The sequence below is a fragment of the Musa acuminata genome, chromosome BXJ3-2 (assembly GCF_036884655.1).
Source record: "Musa acuminata AAA Group cultivar baxijiao chromosome BXJ3-2, Cavendish_Baxijiao_AAA, whole genome shotgun sequence".
Taxonomy (NCBI): Eukaryota; Viridiplantae; Streptophyta; class Magnoliopsida; order Zingiberales; family Musaceae; genus Musa; species Musa acuminata.
Window position 1 is genome coordinate 23,382,245 of NC_088350.1, and position 18,848 is coordinate 23,401,092.

At 46.8% G+C, this 18,848-nt stretch overlaps 2 protein-coding genes across 2 annotated transcripts; one reads left to right on the forward strand and one right to left on the reverse strand.

Moving 5' to 3' along the window:
• Positions 1-3,144: 3,144 nt before the first annotated feature.
• On the reverse strand, positions 3,145-3,621 carry LOC135631527 (uncharacterized). Its single transcript, XM_065139263.1, has one exon. The coding sequence runs from the start codon at positions 3,619-3,621 to the stop codon at positions 3,145-3,147; it is 477 nt and encodes a 158-aa protein (XP_064995335.1).
• A 14,171-nt stretch (positions 3,622-17,792) lies between these two features.
• On the forward strand, positions 17,793-18,305 carry LOC135631528 (transcriptional regulator TAC1-like). Its single transcript, XM_065139264.1, has one exon. It carries the CDS (start codon positions 17,793-17,795, stop codon positions 18,303-18,305), a length of 513 nt encoding a protein of 170 aa, XP_064995336.1.
• The last annotated feature ends 543 nt before the right edge of the window (positions 18,306-18,848 follow it).

The window sequence follows — 18,848 nt, forward strand, 5'->3', positions numbered from 1 at the left end:
CCAAGTCGGGAATCGATCTAGCGTGACTAAGATGAAGACTAGGCCTGTGGGCCGAGGGTCTACACTCGGGCTCAAGCTGGAGTGGCGAGTCGCAAGTTAGAGAATCGATCTGGCGTGACTCGGATAAAGACTGGCTAGTCGCAAGTCGGGAACCGATCTGGTGCGACTAGGATGAAGACTGGGCCTGTGGGCTGAGGGTCTGCACTCGGGCTCAGGTTGGACTGGCGAGCCATAAGTCAGAGGATCGATCTGGCACGACTCGGATAAAGACTGGCTAGTCACAAGTCGGGAACCGATCTGGCACGACTAGGATGAAGACTAGGCCTGTGGGCCGAGGGTCTGCACTCGGGCTTAGGCCGGATTGGCAAGTCGCAAGTCCGAGGACCAATCTGGCGCGACTCGGATAAGGACTGGCTAGTCGCAAGTCGGGAACCGATCTGGAGCGACTAGGATGAAGACTAGGGGCATCATTGGGCGGCGTGCTAGGGTTTGCCCGGGTGCCACCGTGCCACGTGGCATGCTTGGTGGAGCGACGCAGGGCCTGGCGGGAAACTTCTTGTTACGAATGACTCCTGGAGGGAGATTTCGGGGGACGAGGCGCCTCTAGCGGGAGCTCTGAGACCGACGAATATGGAGAATCCGAGGAGTTATGATGGGTTTTAAATGTTGCGACCATCTCTCTCCTCGGGAAGCCCAATCGTCGTCTCGCGATGGATTAGACTGCTCTTTATAAGCATCTTCCAGAACAGTTGCCATCACTTTTGCTCAGTCCTTCGTCCTATGCCCCGGCTCCTTCCTTCCAACCTTGAGGCCGGGATGTCCCTGCCTTCCTCTTTGTCTTCTTCTTCCTCTTCTTCTTTTGGGGGCCTGCAGGCTGAAGTTGTTAGTTTATCCTCGGATGGTGTGCCTTCGGAGGCCGCAGGGAGTTCTGCTACGCTTGAAACCCTCAAGTCGTGGCATGATGTAGACTCGGTGGTGATCGAGGAATTTTTAGGGTACTTCGAGATCGCTATCGCATCTCTAAGTGCTATGGTGTTCACGCTCCTCGGCCTAGTCAGCGGTCATACGATCAGTTTCCCGACGGGTTCGGGCTAACCGTGGGGGCACTCGAGGCGGGATTGCAGTTCCCGTTACATCCCATTATCGAGGAGTGCCTCCGTAAGTGGGGCATATCACCGTCCCAAATGGCACCGAACTCTTAGCGCTATCTGGCAGCTTTTCTTAGGGAGTGTCGAGGAGTTGGGATTGAGCCAACCAGGACCCTCTTCCTAGCCTGCTTCCATCTGTGTAAGGGGTGAAGCGGGTATTACCTGACCACCTGCAACGGTTTTAAGATCAGCGGCGCTCCTTCCAACAACAAAAGTTGGAAGAGTCGCTTCTTTTTCGTCAGTTGTAGTCAGGGGTGGGGTTTTAGTACTGGATGGACTTCCCGAACCATCGACAACACACCCCCGTTGCTTTCTGTCGAAGAAACAGTGGATGTGAATCAACTGAGGGGCATCTTGTCCTCTTCTCGGGTAGTTAGGGAGATGACCGAGGAGTGGCTAATCGAGGCGGGACTGAGCCAAACCGTTGGGGGTATGGTTATTAGGATGTTATAGATCATCCGCTCATCTCGAGCTAGCTAACTGATCGGGCTTTTGCTTGCAGAGATGGTGGACCTCCAATCGGTGAAGAAGACACCTCACACTAAGGCTGTAGTGCCACCGTCTCGGGGTGACGAGGGTTCTAGAGCTGGGGATGCCTCACAGAAGGGCACACCAAAAAGGACGCCGGGGTCTCTGGAGGCAGGACGCCCTCAAAAGAAGGTGAAAATTGCGGTGCGAAAGACATATGCGGGCTCAGCTGCTCGTGAGAGTGCAGCTCCAGAGTCGTCCAGGGCTGCTCCCCAAGGCAAGGGCTCGGGGAGCATAAGAGGAATGGGGGTGATCGGATCGTCCAGCAACGACCCCTCAAAGAGGGCACCGGTGCGCCCGAAGTCGATGCAGGACCTGTGCCGTGTCCAGTCTCAGGCCGAAGGCGAGCGGTACCAGGCCTTGAGTATGGCCGATCTTCCTACAGGGGAGCCGGGGACTCCCTATGCCTCTCGGAGGGTGATTCTTACGGTCGATAGTCGAATCTGGGCTGACGATCCGGCTGCCCAAGAGTTCATCTAGGGGGCGCTTCACCCGGCCATGGCCAAGGAGCGTTATTGCTCCTCCTCGGAGGCACCAGCGGATCGAGCGACCAAGTTGTTTGTCTAGGTAGGTGGTGGTGCTCTTTCCTCGTTCGATTCTTCCTTCTTTGCGTGGGTCCTAATGTCGATGTTTGTGTAGGGTCAGCACTACACTATGGCGCTGATCGACTGGGTCCTTGACATCGGGCGGGTGATCGAACGTCAGTCGAACATCTATGTTGCTCTTCGTCTCGAAAACCTGGAGCTGAGGAGCGGATCTGGCCTGGAGGCCGTGGTTGCAGCTGAACAACACGCCTCAGCTCTGGACAAAAAGGCGAATCGCTTGAAGGCCGAGCTGGAGGAAAGCCAATCTTGCATCTGGACGCTGCATGATGAGTTGCTAACCCTCTCCCACGACGTTGAGTCTGCTAGGTCTTGGGCTTGGGCCGCCGAAGAGGTCCTGAGGGGGAAGTGGCTGGCGCTGCCCAAGAAGATCAAGGGGGCGATTGTTGAGTACAAGTCATCTACCGGGTTCGAGCATGGCCTAGTGAGGCCGGGGTGGGTGACATATGAGTTTGGGTACCGTGTGGCTTACGCTCGTTTTCGAGCGAGGTACTTGGACCTGGAACTAGAGTCGAACCCATTCGCCGACTAACCGAAGGATCAGAACATCGACATGCCGACGAGCATCCCCTTTGATGATGGGCCTGAGGCTCCTCCGAACAAAAAGCTGTATTTTTTTTTCTTTTGCTTTGGTCGGGTTGTATTTTAAAACTGTATCACCCGACCACAATGTGTATGTCTTTTCAACAATAAAAAGCTGTTGCTTCATAATCCTGACTTTTTGTCTTTCCCGATTATTGATGTGCATGCTTCTTTTGACCAATAAAACATGCCTTTTCGGCACCTTGGTCTTTGGTCTTCACGGATAGAACGTCTTTAAATTTGTCACATTCCACATCCTTGGCAGAGGGTTTCCTTTCATAGTCTTAGAGTCTGTAGGTCCCTTCTTGGACCATGTCGTAGACCCGATAGGAGCCTTCCCAGTTCGGTGCAAGTTTTCCCCTCGCTCGGGTCAGGTCGCGCACCTCCGCCTTTCGAAGAACGAGGTCCCTAACCTTGATCAGTCGTGGACTAACTTTGTGGTTGTACATCCGAGTCGTAGCCTTTTTGTATGCCAAGGAATGTAGGTGTGCCTTGGCTCTTCTTTCTTTAAGGAGATCTAGGTTTTCTCGTAGGCCCTCCTCGGAGTCTTCTCGTTTGTAGTTGGTGGTGCGCAAAGTCGAGAACACCATCTCAGGTGAGAGGACTGCTTCGATCCCGAACGCCAGGCTAAACAGAGACTCCCCAGAGGCAGTTTTGGGAGTCATTTGCATTGCCCATAGAACACTAGGAAGCTCGTCCGCCCAGGCTCCGTGCGCGCCCGAGACCCTCTTCTTGAGGCCCTCCAGAATCGCCCGATTCATTACTTCGGTATGGCCGTTAGTTTGGGGGTGTGCGACCAAGCTGAACTTCAATTGTATCCCATACGACTAGCAATAGGCCTTGAACTTCGGTGACGATAGCCCTCGAGATCCTAAACTGGGTAATAATGTTCTTCCATGTGAAGCTTTAAACTTGTTTCTTGGTGATGGAGGCTAAGGGTTCGGCTTCAATCCACTTCATGAAGTAGTCGACCCCCATTATAAGGAAGCGTCGTTGTCCCGAAGCTAGAGGAAAAGGTCCAAGGAGATCAAGTCCCCATTGTGCGAAGGGCCAGGCTGCCTCTATCGGGGTAAGAGGAACTGTCGGCTGATGTTGTAGTTGGGCGTGCCTTTGACACTATTGGCACCGCTGCACATATGATATGGCATCTTGGCACATGGTCGACCAGTAGTACCCCTGTTTGAGAGTCTTGAAGGTCAAGGTTCGTCCCCCGATGTGCTCCCCATAAATCCCCTTGTGGAGTTCGACGAGGACTGTTTCAGCTTCTGATGGCACGAGGCAGTGCAAGAGAGATTGAGAGAAAGCCCTACGGTACAGTTTTCCACCGACCACGTAGTACCATGCTTGGGTTCGCCTCAATCGTCTTGTGACCGTCGGGTCGTCGGGCTTTGTCCCATCCTTCTTGAAGCGGAGGATCTCTTCCATCTAGTTTGGCGAGTCCTATGTTTCGGTGACCTCGTGAGTTGGTATTGTCGGCGCCGTTACGGATTCAGTTGTTGGGGTTGTCGCCAGGCTACGAGTAGAGGCCAATCTGGCCAACGCATCGGCATGCATGTTCTGCGCACGAGGTACTCTAGTGACCGAGAGGCGGTTGAAGCGATGGGTGAGCCATTTTTCTTCTGTCAGGTATAACGTCATTGTTGGGTCCCGAGCTTCGTAGCTTCCATTGGTGTGTCCCATCACTAGTTGGGAGTCGTTGAAGACTTCAAGGTTGCTCACATGCATCTCCAGAGTGAGGCGCAGGCCGTGAAGTAGTGTCTCGTATTCGGCCTCATTGTTGGTGGCCCGAAATTGTAATCGGAGCGATCTCTCGTAGGTTTCTCCGGACGGGCCCTTGTGGATAAGTCCGACCCCGGCTGCTTCGGCAGTGGCCGAGCAGTCCACATGCAAGGTTCACGTGCTCTCATTGTTCTCCTGCCCAATAGCATGATCTTTAGGAGTTAACTTGGAGATAAAGTCAGCCAGTACCCGAGCTTTGATGGCGGTTTTGGGGGAGTATTGGATGTCAAATTTGTCGAGCTTGACTGACCACCCTAGTATTCAGCTCGACGCATCAAATTTGGAAAGGATTTGCCACAACGGTTGGTCGGTAATCACTTTGATTGTGTGAGCTTGGAAATATGGTCACAGCTTTCAAGACGTCTTCATCAGTGTGAGGGTCAGCTTCTTGATCAGGGAATACCGCACCTCGGGCCCGACGAGGACGTGGCTGACATAATAGACAGGTTGTTGTGTTGATGGCATTTCCTGAACTAAAACTGAGCTGATCGCCTGCGCCAAGGTCGCCAGGTAGAGACCGAGGGTTTCGCCCGGCTCAGGCGAGGCGAGTCAGGGCAAGCGAGCGAGGCACCCCTTTAACTTTTTGAATGCTTTCTCGCATTCCAGGGTCCATAGGAAGTTTTTAGCTTACTGCAGAGCCCAGAAGAAGGGGATGCACTTGTCGCCTTATCGTGACACGAACCTGCTGAGTGTCGCCAACTTCTCGGTGAGGCGTAGCATCTCCTTGATCGAGCGGGCGGGGGGTTGTGCATCTCAGTTATGGCCCGAACCTTTCTGAGTTGGCATCTATCCTTCTCTGGTGGATGATGAAATCGAGGAATTTCCCCTAGCTGACCCTGAAGACGCACTTCGCGAGATTCAGGCGCATGTTAAACTCCTTGAGCATTTGGAACGTCTCCGCCAGGTCGGGCAGGTGTGTACTTGCAATCTTGCTCTTCCCGATCATGTCGTCCACATATACTTCCATGTTCCTCCCGAGCTAGTGCTTGAACAGCTTGTCAACCATTCTTTGGTAAGTCGCCCCAGCGTTCTTTAGGCTGAAACGTATTACTTTGTAGCAATACACTCCTCTGCGGGTGATGAAGGCAATGTTCTCTTGATCTTGAGGTGCCATTCGGATTTGGTTGTAGCCCGAGAATGCATCCATTAACGTGAGGAATTCATAGCCTATGGTGGCGTCGACCAATTGGTCTATCCTGGGAAGTGGATAGCAGTCTTTGGGGCATGCCCGGTTAAGATTGGTGCAGTCAATGCACATCCTCTAGCTTCCATTGGGTTTCTTAACGAGGAGTACATTCGACAACCACAAAGGGTGTTTCATCTCAACAATAAATCCTTGGCCTTTGCTTCACCGGCCTAGCCTCGGGGACGATGTTGAGCTGGTGATGGGTCACCCCTAAGTTGATCCCGGGCATCTCCTTGGGGGACCATGCAAACACATCGGCATTTTCCCTCAGGAAATTGATGAGCTGGAGCTGATTTACTTCGGGGAGCGTCGTCTCGATTTTCATGGTCAAATCGGGCCGGTTCCTTTTCAGGGGTATCTCGGTGAGTTGCTCGGGGGGTTCCAGCTGCATCGATGCCACGGGTCCTTTGCGGGGATCTGGGACTTGACGGGGTGAGACTTCTCTGGAAGAGTAACTGTTGTAAGATAGCATCGTCTTGACTCTCCCGGACCACTTCAAGATTCCCCAATCCCTGCCGAAGTTAGAAATTTGATGGCTTGGTGGTAGGTGGATACCACCGCTTTCAACTTATTGAGCGTCGGTCGGCCGAGGATGACGTTGTAGGCCGAAGGTAGGTCGACTACCATGAAGGTAGTCATTATCGTCTTGGCCCACGGCTCTTCTCCAATGGTGACAAGGATGGTGGTCCCGAGCGGGGAGATAGAATCCCCCATGAACCCATTGAGTGCCGATGCGATGCCATGGGAGTGAGGTCCTCCTTGGTCAAGTTGAGCTTCTTGAAGGCATCGAGGTATAACATGTCGGTAGAGCTCCCGGTGTCGACCATTACTCTTTTGATCCGAACGTTGGCGCTCTGAATGGAGATCACCAAAGCATCGTCGTGATAGGAGCGCTCGACCTTTTCGGCTCTGAAAGTGATTTCAGGGTTGAGCTCAAGTCAGGGACATTTCTCGACCATGCTCCAGGCATAGGCCTTCCTCGTCGTCGAGCTGTTGCTGCCGGCTGTCGGTCCTTCGGAGATGACATCAATCTGTCTTTCGACGGGTCCCCTAGGGCACGGAGTTGCTCCCCGAGGTTCCTTGAGATAGCACCTGAGGTGACCTCTTCAGATCAGGTCCTCGATTTGATTCTGGAGGTCACGACACTCTTCCGTGTTATGGCTGTAGTCTTGGTGGAACCTACAATATTTGGACCGGTCTTTGTGAGTAGCTTTCATGGGGTTGGGCTGTCGCAAGAGGCCCTTCTCCATGATTTGGAGGAAGATCTCGGTACGAGATGTGTTTAGAGTGAGAGGCGGGGGCCTCGGGAGTAGCAGCCCTTGTCGGTCGGGCCTTCGACGGGGTTGCACCAGGGCTGCTGAGGTCGTTCCTTAGGATTATTCTGCCCTTGGCCTCTTTCTGTCCATGTGCTTTCTGTTAGGATCGAGAGCACTAAGAGGGGGGGTGAATTAGTGCAGCGGAAATCTTTCAGTGATTAAAAACGAAAGTTGCGTTCGTTCGATAAAAACTATTTTGATGCAAAAGCCGATTCTAAGATTGCTTATGATTAAGTGCAGTTTACGTCTAAACACAATTTGCGTCTAAGCTCAGTTTACGCAGTTTGCGTCTAAATGCAGTTTGCGTCTAAATGCAGATTACGTCTAAGCGCAGTTTACATCTAAGCGCAGTTTGCGTCTAAGCGCAGTTTGCCTCTAGGCGCAGATTGCGTCTAAGCGCAGTTTGCGGTTATAAATGGAATCAAAACGTAAACGTAAACTGCAAAGAAAGATCGTACGAAAACACCGATTTACGTCTGAATGCAGATTCGGAAAGATCAGAACTTAAAAACTTGTTCGTAAAAGCGCAGAGAGCAGTAGCTATGTAGGAGGTTTACAGTAATGATAAAGTGCTCAAAATAAAAGCAAACCAGAGATTTAGAGTGGTTCGGTCAGTCTTGACCTACTCCACTTTTGGCTTCCTCCACCGACGAGGTCACCGACGTCAACTAGAGGCCTTCCTTCAATAGGTGAAGGCCAACTGCCCTTTTACAGTTTCACTCCTTTTGACGGGCTCAGGAGACAACCCTTACAGAACCTTTCTCTCCTCTCTTTACAACTCAAGACTTGAAGAACAGAAAGAGGAGAACTTTTGGACTTAACACAAATTTGAGCTCTTAGAATCACAGAAAAGATCAAGAATTCGGTGTAGTTCTGTATCTTTTCAGTGCTGAATGGGTGGGATATTTATAGGCCCCAACCCAGTTCAAATTTGGAGCTCAAAACGATCAAATCCCGGAATTCTGGGATCAGGCGGTTGCACCTCTTGACTGGAGAGGTTGCACCGCCTGGCAGAGCTCGAAGACTGAGCCTCTGGGCGGTGCTACCTCTGTCAGGGGCGGTTGCACCTCTCTGCCAGAGCTCGAAGACTGAGCTCAAGCGGTTGCACCACCTGACTGGAGAGGTTGCACCGCCTGGCAGAGCTCGAAACTTGAGCTCTGGCGGTGCTACCTCCTGACAGAGGAGGTTGCACCGCCCAGTCTCGCTCGGAGACTGAGCCCTGGGCGGTTGCACCTCTTGGCTGGGGTGGTTGCATCGTCCAGTCTCGTTGGGAGACATAGCCTGGGCGGTGCTACCTCCCTGCCTGGGCGGTTGCACCTCCCACAGCAACCTGGGTCCGAATGGGTTGAACCATTTGACCCAATTTGAGTTCTTCAGGGGCCCAATTGCCCCAAGATTAAGCTAATGGGATCACCTCCCATTTTTAACTTAATCAAAGTGCTAACTACGATTATTTCCTAAGACATATTCTGCAGCTTGCTTTGGTGCGTCACTCGCTTCTTCCGGCGAGTTTCCGGCGAACTTCCGTCGATCATCCGATGAACCCTCGGTGATTCTCCTGCGGACTTCCGGCAAACTCGTGGACTGCGACGATCCACTTGGCAAGTTCCGACAAGCTCCTTTGGCAAGCTTCTGGACTTCTCGGATTTGTTCTCGCAGAACCTCCGACGATTGTCCGAACTTCCGTCGAGCTCTCGAACTCCCAACGTGATCATTGTCATGACTCCCGCGCAACTCCTGCTGCATGTCTTACTTTCATCGTAGTTAATCCTGCACACTCAAAACAAAAAACTTCGATCGAGATAATTAATCATAAGCAATTAACCAAGTTGTCCGGCATGTCATTGGTCCCTCGACGCTTCGTCCGATTCTTCGGCGCATCGTCCTTTCCTGCAGCCTATTGCCCAATCGGCCAGTTGACTCCACAACTCCGATATTCTTGGCACAATACCCGCTCTTCTTGGCCCGATGCCCGAGTCCACGGCCCGAAGCCTTCTGTCGATACGTCGACCGATCCACCGGCCCGACGTCCAATCTTCTGACATGTTCCTTCGGCACAACATGATTTTCCTGCTTTAATTGTCTCATCCAGATCGAAGCATCCTGCGTCACTTAAAACGCAGATTAAATCATAAATATATATCAAGTAGTTTCATCATCAAAATACGAGATTCAACAATCTCCCCCTTTTTGATGATGACAACCACTTGATGACGGAGTTAAACTTAACTCCCGGAGTTTAAACAAACTCCCCCTATCAATATGCCATATTGATAGAAACTCTTAGATTCAAAAATCTAAGCAACATGTCATCAAAATCGGAGTTAACCTTAACTCCCAGAGTTTAAACAAACTCCCCCTATCAATATGCCATATTGATAGAAACTCTTGGATTCAAAAATCCAAGCAACATGTCATCATAAACTTATGCATAACATGTGATGTCATCAACATACTTCTCCCACTTTGTTATCAACAAAAAGGAGAGGTATCACAATCAAGTGTTTGTGATGTAAGTTTTAACTCATTGCATGAAAAACATAATATCTATTGTTACCATCATGCAAGTTTGCTATCATCAAATGGTAAGATATCAATATGTAAAATTGCGATTCAAGTTCTTGATATCTTAACATGATATGACATTCATAGCACCTATTCATATGAATGCTGCTTTTGATATCTCATCAGAATATGACATTCATGACATCTATTCATATTCTTCAAATATGGCACTCATAGTATCAATTTATATATTTCTCCCCCTTTGTCATCAACAACAAGGAGAATGATATAAGCAAATTTTAAATATAAGTGCGATGCCATAAGTTGGTTTATGTCATTTTCCAATAGTGAGTGATAGGATACCAATTATGCAAACATCTCGAGGAAAACATGACATGGAGATAGCTTTTATTGCTTCTTCCTTTTTATTTGTTATCTTTTTACATGAAGGAGGAAAGCCATATGTGAAGTTCAAATCGATAAGATATTAAAGCACACTTCATTTTTGCAAGGATTAAGATATGTAAGTGAGTCAAATCCTTGTATATAAAAATATCGTCCTTTTATAAGAGGGAATCATCAAATATGTTTCTCGAAAAATATTTTTCACATATAAGTGCATTTGCTAGATGATTCCATATGTCAAAAATCAATGATGTGAATTAAACTTGATATGACATATGCTTGTTAAGTTCGGAAAAGGATAATGTATCAAGAAAATCCAATTGTTAGGATCAAGAAAATCCGAAAATGAAATTTGACACTTTCATACATTCGGACAGGGTTTTACTAGAGATATTCAATTACAATCATGAAGGTAAAATATGATTATTATCATGGAAATTTTTGTATTTAAGCACATAATTTCCAACATGTAATCATGGCAAGTAATTGTGTAAAATCATTATGGCAATCAAGTGATTTGATCATTCAATCAAAAAAATCCAAAAAATAATTTTAACACGTTTAATCATTCGGACATATTTTTGCCATAGTTTTTCAAATATAATCATGAAGATAAGGCATGCTCATCATCATGGTAGTATGATAGCAAGTTTACCATATACAAGCTAGCAAAAAAATTTCTACATTTTAAGGCCCGCAAGCTAGCAATTTTGATATGTTCAAGAAAGCAACTCTTGCTTCTTGAAATATAAGTTTTGCTAGATGTGCAAGTTAACTTTTTTGCTTCTTGAGATAGGCAAGATAGCATTCCTTGGTGATGTTCAATATAGCTAAGTTCTACATCATGCAAGCTAGTGAATTTTATAACATTTTAGAACATGCATAATCACCAAAGCATCATAAATTTTAATGATGTGCAAAATTACAAATGTTGCGTGATTGCATTTGTGTATCTTGAGATTTACAAGATAGCACTTCTAGGTGATGTTCAAGATAGCAATTTCTTCTCTTTTGAGAAGTGCAATTTTTTCTTTCTTCTTGAATTGTGCAAGCTAGCTATCTCCCCTCTTGTCATTGTCAAAAAGAAGGGAAAAACCCTTTACATCAATTTTTAAATCATGACAAAGGTAAGTATCAATCTCATTTGTGCATCATTATATTTTCAAATTAAAACATGCACATTTTCAAAACATATAAACTCATTATTATATGCATGATTCCAAATCATCATTCATATTATTTCAATCATTGTTTCACTCATCACTATAGCTTATCATGCATAATATGTAAAACCATTTAACATGATATAAAAAATTATTTATTTAATTTTTTAAGCATTCATGATACATCATACATTATCATAATAAAAAGCATATGCATCATTCCAAATCATAAATATTTCAAATCATCATGGTCTTAATTTGTCACATTGCATCCTACCATGCATGATCGAAACTTCTCATTTGCATACATCAATATAAATTCATGAATATCTCATGCATTCATATCATCACTTGAGGAATATTGAAAAGAAATAATTGGGTGATGAGATAAATATTTCATGAGTATAAAGAATTGCATAAAAATCATATCATGAATACAAGGAATACAAGTCACAATCATTCAAGAGAAAAATCATCATTCATTTTTAATTCATTCAATTTGATAAATCAAGATCATGATTTTGATAAAACTCATTTCAAATTTAAATCATCAAAATCATTTTTATGGCTCACAAAATTTATAACATAAATAGATTCATGATTTCATTGATAATATATTTTTCCCCTTTTTAAGTGTTTCATTTTAAGTGGTCGATTTTATGTTAGCATGCATTTTCATTTATGAAAACATGCATCAATTTTTTAAAGCCACTGTTATTATCATGAAAATCGATAATCAATAATCACCATAATTTCAAAAATATATACTCATTAATCATAACTTCAAATTGAACATGATTTCATATACTCAAAATCGAGAAATAACAATGGAAATCAACATGATACACATTATTACTTCTCAACCACATATAGCATGATTTCATAATGTATTTTTAATAAAAATCATTTTGTTTATCATAAACAAGCAATTTTCATGATTATTTTCAAAATTACTAGAATGATAAGCATGATTCCTAATTTTTTGTATTTTCATTATAAAATTATTAAACATGCAATTTTCAAGAAAAATGTATTATGAAAAGCATTATGTAATTTCAAAGTAAATTAAAGGCATTTTGATTACCTCAGCGTCGAAAGGCGTAAAGGCGTAATTTGCCACCTCGCCTTTGTTGATTTTCTCCTCGTCTTCGGAGGAGCTCGATTCATCCCAATTTTTGTTCTTCTTCTTGCGTTCAAAGCAAGTAGTTCCGTTCTTTTTACTTTTTAATTTTTGTTTCATTTGTAGTTTAAGTTCACCATCACTTGAGCTTATGCTCGAGTGGTCTTCAAATGTTTTATGTCCCAAATCCTTCCTGTTCTTTGGAAGGTGGTTCTCAAGTTCTTCACGTGCATTGCACGTCATTTCATATGTGATCAATGAACCAATTAGTTCTTCAAGTGGAAATTGGTTCAAGTTTTTTGATTCTTGAATAGTAGTTACTTTTGAATCTCAAGTTTTAGAAAGTGAGCGCAAAACTTTATTAACGAGTTCAAAATCCGAAAAGCTTTTACCAAGTGATTTTAAACCATTGATGACATCCGTAAAACGGGTGTACATGTCAACAACGGTTTCGCTTGGTTTCATATGAAAAAGCTCGAAATCATGCAGTAAAATATTAACTTTCGAGTTTTTGACTCTACTAGTTCCCTCGTGCGTGATTTCAAGAGTGCGCCAAATATCGAAAGCCGTTTCGCACAAAGAAACCCGATTGAACTCATTTTTATCCAAAGCGCAAAATAAGGCATTCATAGCCTTTGCGTTTAAAGAAAAATACTTCTTCTCTAAATCCGACCATTCGTTCATCGGTTTAGAGGGAAGTTGAAAACTGTTTTCAACGATATTCCATAAATCCAGATTTAGAGAAATCAAGAAAACTCTCATTCGAGTTTTCCAATAAGTGTAGTCCAATCCGTTAAAGAACGGTGGACGAAAGACCGAAAAGCCCTCTTGAAGAGCCATTTCTCTCGGGTGTAAATCCGAAATGAGAAATACCCCGCTCTGATACCAATTGTTAGGATCGAGAGCACTAAGAGGGGGGGGTGAATTAGTGCAGCGGAAATCTTTTAGTGATTAAAAACGAAAGCTGCGTTCGTTCGATAAAAACTATTTTGATGCAAAAGCCGATTCTAAGATTGCTTATGATTAAGTGCAGTTTACGTCTAAACACAGTTTGCGTCTAAGCGCAGTTTACGCAGTTTGCTTCTAAATGCAGTTTGCGTCTAAATGCAGTTTGCGTCTAAATGCAGATTGCGTCTAAGCGCAGTTTGCATCTAAGCGCAGTTTGCGTCTAAGCTCAGATTGCGTCTAAGCGCAGTTTGCGTCTAAGCGCAGTTTGAGTCTAGGCGCAGATTGCGTCTAAGCGTAAACTGCAAAGAGAGAAATGGCAGATTCGGAAAGATCGTATAAATGGAATCAAAACGTAAACGTAAACTGCAAAGAAAGATCGTACGAAAACACCGATCTACGTCTGAATGCAGATTCAGAAAGATCAGAACTTAGAAACTTGTTCGTAAAAGCGCAGAGAGCAGTAGCTATGTAGGAGGTTTGCAGTAATGATAAAGTGCTCAAAATAAAAGCAAACCAGAGATTTAGAGTGGTTCGGTCAGTCTTGACCTACTCCACTTTTGGCTTCCTCCACCGACGAGGTCACCGACGTCAACTAGAGGCCTTTCTTCAATACGCGAAGGCCAACTGCCCTTATACAGTTTCACTCCTTTTGACGGGCTCAGGAGACAACCCTTACAGAACCTTTCTCTCCTCTCTTTACAACTCAAGACTTGAAGAACAGAAAGAGGAGAACTTTTGGACTTAACACAAATTTGAGCTCTTAGAATCACAGAAAAGATCAAGAATTCGGTGTAGTTCTGTATCTTTTCAGTGATGAATGGGTGGGGTATTTATAGGCCCCAACCCAGTTCAAATTTGGAGCTCAAAACGATCAAATCCCGGAATTCCGGGATCAGGCGGTTGCACCTCCTGATTGGAGAGGTTGCACCGCCTGGCAGAGCTCGAAGACTGAGCCTCTGGGCGGTGTTACCTCTGTCAGGGGCGGTTGCACCTCTCTGCCAAAGCTCGAAGACTGAGCTCAGGCGGTTGCACCGCCTGACTGGAGAGGTTGCACCGCCTAGCAGAGCTCGAAACTTAAGCTCTGGCGGTGCTACCTCCTGACAGAGGAGGTTACACCGCCCAGTCTCGCTCGGAGACTGAGCCCTGGGCAGTTGCACCGCCCAGTCTCGCTGGGAGACATAGCTTGGGTGGTGCTACCTCCCTGCCTGGGCGGTTGCACCTCCCACAGCAACCTGGGTCCGAATGGGTTGAACCATTCGACCCAATTTGAGTTCTTCAGGGGCCCAATTGCCCCAAGATTAAGCTAATGGGATCACCTCCCATTTTTAACTTAATCAAAGTGCTAACTACGATTATTTCCTAAGACATATTCTGCAGCTTGCTTTGGTGCGTCACTCGCTTCTTCCGGCGAGTTTCCGGCGAACTTCCGTCAATCATCCGATAAACCCTCGGTGATTCTCTTGCGGACTTCCGGCAAACTCGTGGACTACGACGATCCACTTGGCAAGTTCCGACGAGCTCCTTTGGCAAGCTTCTGGACTTCTCGGATTTGTTCCCGCAGAACCTCCGACGACTGTCCGAACTTCCGTCGAGCTCTCGAACTCCCAACGTGATCATTGTCATGACTCCTGCGCAACTCCTGCTGCATATCTTATTTTCATCGTAGTTAATCCTGCACACTCAAAACAAAAACTTCGATCGAGATAATTAATCCTAAGCAATTAACCAAGTTGTCCGGCTTGTCATTGGTCCCTCGACGTTTCGTCCGATTCTTCGGCGCATCGTCCTTTCCTGCAGCCTATTGCCCAATTGGCCAGTTGACTCCGCAACTCCGATATCCTTGGCACAATACCCGCTCTTCTTGGCCCGATGCCCGAGTCCACGGCCCGAAGCCTTCTGTCGATACGTCGACCGATCCACGGGCCCGACGTCCAATCTTCTGACATGTTCCTTCGGCACAACATGATTTTCCTGCTTTAATTGTCTCATCCGGATCGAAGCATCCTGCGTCACTTAAAACACAGATTAAATCATAAACATATATCAAGTAGTTTCATCATCAAAATACGAGATTCAACACTTTCCCGCCACCAGAGCTTCGACGGCGATGTACTGGTTGGCGCACTAGAGCATCTCGGGTATGGTTGATGGCGGCTTCTCGATCAACGACCAGAAGAACCTTGAAGGCTTCAAACCCATCAGAAATGCTTGCATGATTAAAGAGGGATGAGTGTCCGAGATTCCCCGAATTTCAGTGACAAAATGTGCCACAAACTGAGAGAGCGACTCGTCTTCGCGCTAGGACAATGCGAGCAAGGTGGCCATGGAGGTCTTGGGTAACACGCTAGCGAGGAAATTCTGCTCGAACTCCCTTGCGAGCTGGTCGAGAGACGAAACCGAGGACGGGCGCAGCCGGCTGAACCACGCTCGCACTGGTCCCCTGAAGGTGGTCGAGAATGTCCGACACATCAGGGCATCAGAGGTGCCATAGAGGGTCATCTGAGCTCGGAACACGACGACGTGCTCTGCGGGATCGGAGCCGCTGTCGTATGTCTCCAATGCCGGCAGCCTAAAGTTGAGGGGTACAGGCTTGTCCTGTATTTCCTGAGTAAAGGGGGATCCGCCCAAGCTGCCTTCGCCCGACTCACCCCGTGACTTTTGGAACTCACGTTGGAACTCATCCAGGCATTGGTTGACCCAGGACAGTTGGATCCTGAACAAGTCATCCGTCGAGTCGGACGATATGGTGTCAGGCTCGAAGTGGGGCGGAGTGATTCTGCAGGGTGTGAGTATGCTCTGCTCAGACAGACCTCTTGGGTCCATCGTCTGCTCTCGGGCTTCTCCCGTCCCGACCTGCTCCCTGCTCGCCCTTTGCCATGTCGGGTTGGTCGAGGGAGCCGCTAGCCGCACGATCTAGGGAATGAGTGGGATGATCGTTTGCATCATCCTCGCCATTGCTTGTACTTGCTTGGTCAGGCTGAGGAACGCCTCAGGCGACACGGCCGAGGGTCCTGTGGTAAGTCAGGGGGCGACAACCCCGAGTCGTTAAACAGGCGCCAGTAGCGATCTGGCATCAAGGCCGGGATCCCCCCATCTCTGACGATGGGGAGGGGTTGATCTCCTGGCCCAACAGAGGGGTGACCAACCGGTGGTTCTCCTTTGAGGAGAGCTCCTGCGGGATGCTCCTGCGACATGGCCCTCCTTCTAGCGCTAAAAATGTTGGTGAATTGATGTGCCGTGACTAATGAGTCAGTACGGCCTGGTCCACAGGTCGATGTCAGGAGTCTTCGGTCGGATAAGCTGGTCGCCGAGGTTGGTCGAGCCCTTGCGATGGGGTGTCGATGCCGGGGTGTTGATCAGCGTCTCTCAGTCCCGACGCTAGTTAGCGGCTCGTCGTCTGGACGCTGGTCGACGACTCCAAGGTCAGAACGCTTGTCGCTCGAGGGTGGCTGCCTTCCTGCAAAAATAGCCTTCGTCGGGGGTTGTTAATTGTGGCCCCTCCGACAAGCAAGTTAGTCGTGGGTTGATTTGTTCTTTTTTTGCCTCCCTCCGGGCCGGATGCCAGCCCGAGGTTTTTATACTACTGTACGAGGGTCGGTCATACATGGATTTGGCATGGTGACCGATCCTCCAAAGGTGAGATGGTACCTTCGTGCGACCACCGTCCCGGGGCACACGGAACGACGCCATGCGATGCTATCCTGGGCTTTTCGGGATGGGACGTACTGAGCAATGCCTTGGTACGGATGGGGTTGCTTCTCTTGCTGACATGGCTATAGCGTGGCATGACATCGATTTTGAGGAGGCTTGGACCCAAAATATATCTTACCATGATGAGACTGGTTGTTCTGGTGAGGTAATTATACACATGTATGATACCAGAGCTCTGAGCCTTATATATTACTACAAAAACATCCTATATTATAACAAGCAAAGAGATTACATGTTTTAGATTTATCTCAATATGATTGTTAAGAAACTATTATCTACTTGTCCACTCTAAGTATGTTATATATATATATATATATATATATATATATATATATATATATATATATATATATATATATATATATATATAAAACCTAAGATCTATCATTTGTATAATATTATACCAACAATCCTGATGTGTCAACATAGACTAGTCATCTCCACCCAATGATTATTGGTCTCAGTCATGGGACACCTTCAAAGCAAAAAATAAAAAACCTGGCAGATAGAAACAATAGCTACACAGCCACTTTAGACTTCCTTACCAAGTAAAACAATGGCTGCAAGGCCGGCCGAAGAATTATATACTACAACGCTATTATTGCGTCAAGACCGTGTCCTCCTCCTCACTGCTATATCTCTTCACTGAAGACCAAGCTCCAGAGTAGCTGTATCTTGTCTTGTCCCTTCTCTTACACACACACAACATCATCCTCTTCTCGCATAGATCAACCCTCCTCGCTCTCGTTTGCCTTTGTACTCACCGTTGCTAGGTCAAGGCAGAAGAAGTCGTTCGGTCATGGAAGGTGGCGAGAAGAAGCAAACGGAGCCATCGAACGACGAGATGGATTCGTCGGAACCAGTGAAGGAGAACCCTGGCGCCGGCCGGTTCTACGATTGCACGTTCTGCAGGAGAGGTTTCACCACAGCGCAAGCGTTGGGCGGCCATATGAACATCCACCGAAAGGATAGAGCCAGGACGAGAGTCTCCGGCAAGAAAGACGGTGAAGGATCAGGTAGTGGCGGCGCTTCTTATGACCCCAGCGTGGACCACCAACGCTCTTATCCTCCGGTGTCTCGTCCTGTGTGCTTCGTGTCATCGAGTTCTTCGGGTCGAGAAGTAGCACCACCACTTGGTGCCGACAGGAGTTTGCAGGCCAGGCCGAGCGAACCAACTCGTTCTAGTGGCGAGGGGGGATTGCTCCCACAGATGCATGAAAGGACGGTAAAGAATAGAGGAGAGGAGGAGGAGGAGGAAGATGATGAGATGGAAGAAGTGGATTTGGAGCTTCGACTCGGCCATGACCCATGACTCACACTCGCTGCTTCACCACTCGGTTAGTCTATTCTACTCTCCACGGCGTAATGGTTGCTATTCGATTAATTCTACGTTTATTTCTTGGAGAAGAATATGTGTGATGATAAGAACCGAAGGGCTATAACATATGCTTGAGTTCCGAGCATGTATTTAGGGTTTGGTGGATCATATATTTCCTAGAACAACTTGAATGCAATTTTGTCTCCCAAGGCTGTGTGTGTATTCCATACATTTTACGAGTGGAAGAAGAACGAACTATATTTTTCATGTTCTACTTGTCATAAAACAACTTCAATGATTCCACTATTTTCTTAGGCAGACTCAAATTTCATCATCTTTTTCTTGTTCATGTTCATGATTCATCACGTTATGTAGAGTCTCTTATGTTGATGATCATTTCATTACGTTTCTCATCTCCCACTCGCATAGCTTACTTACATTGTAGGAAAGGAATGATTATGGATGGAGGAGATTGGGTAGCATATTAAGAGTGATGATTAGTTCTAAATGGTTAGGAAGTTAGGTGAATTATGTGTA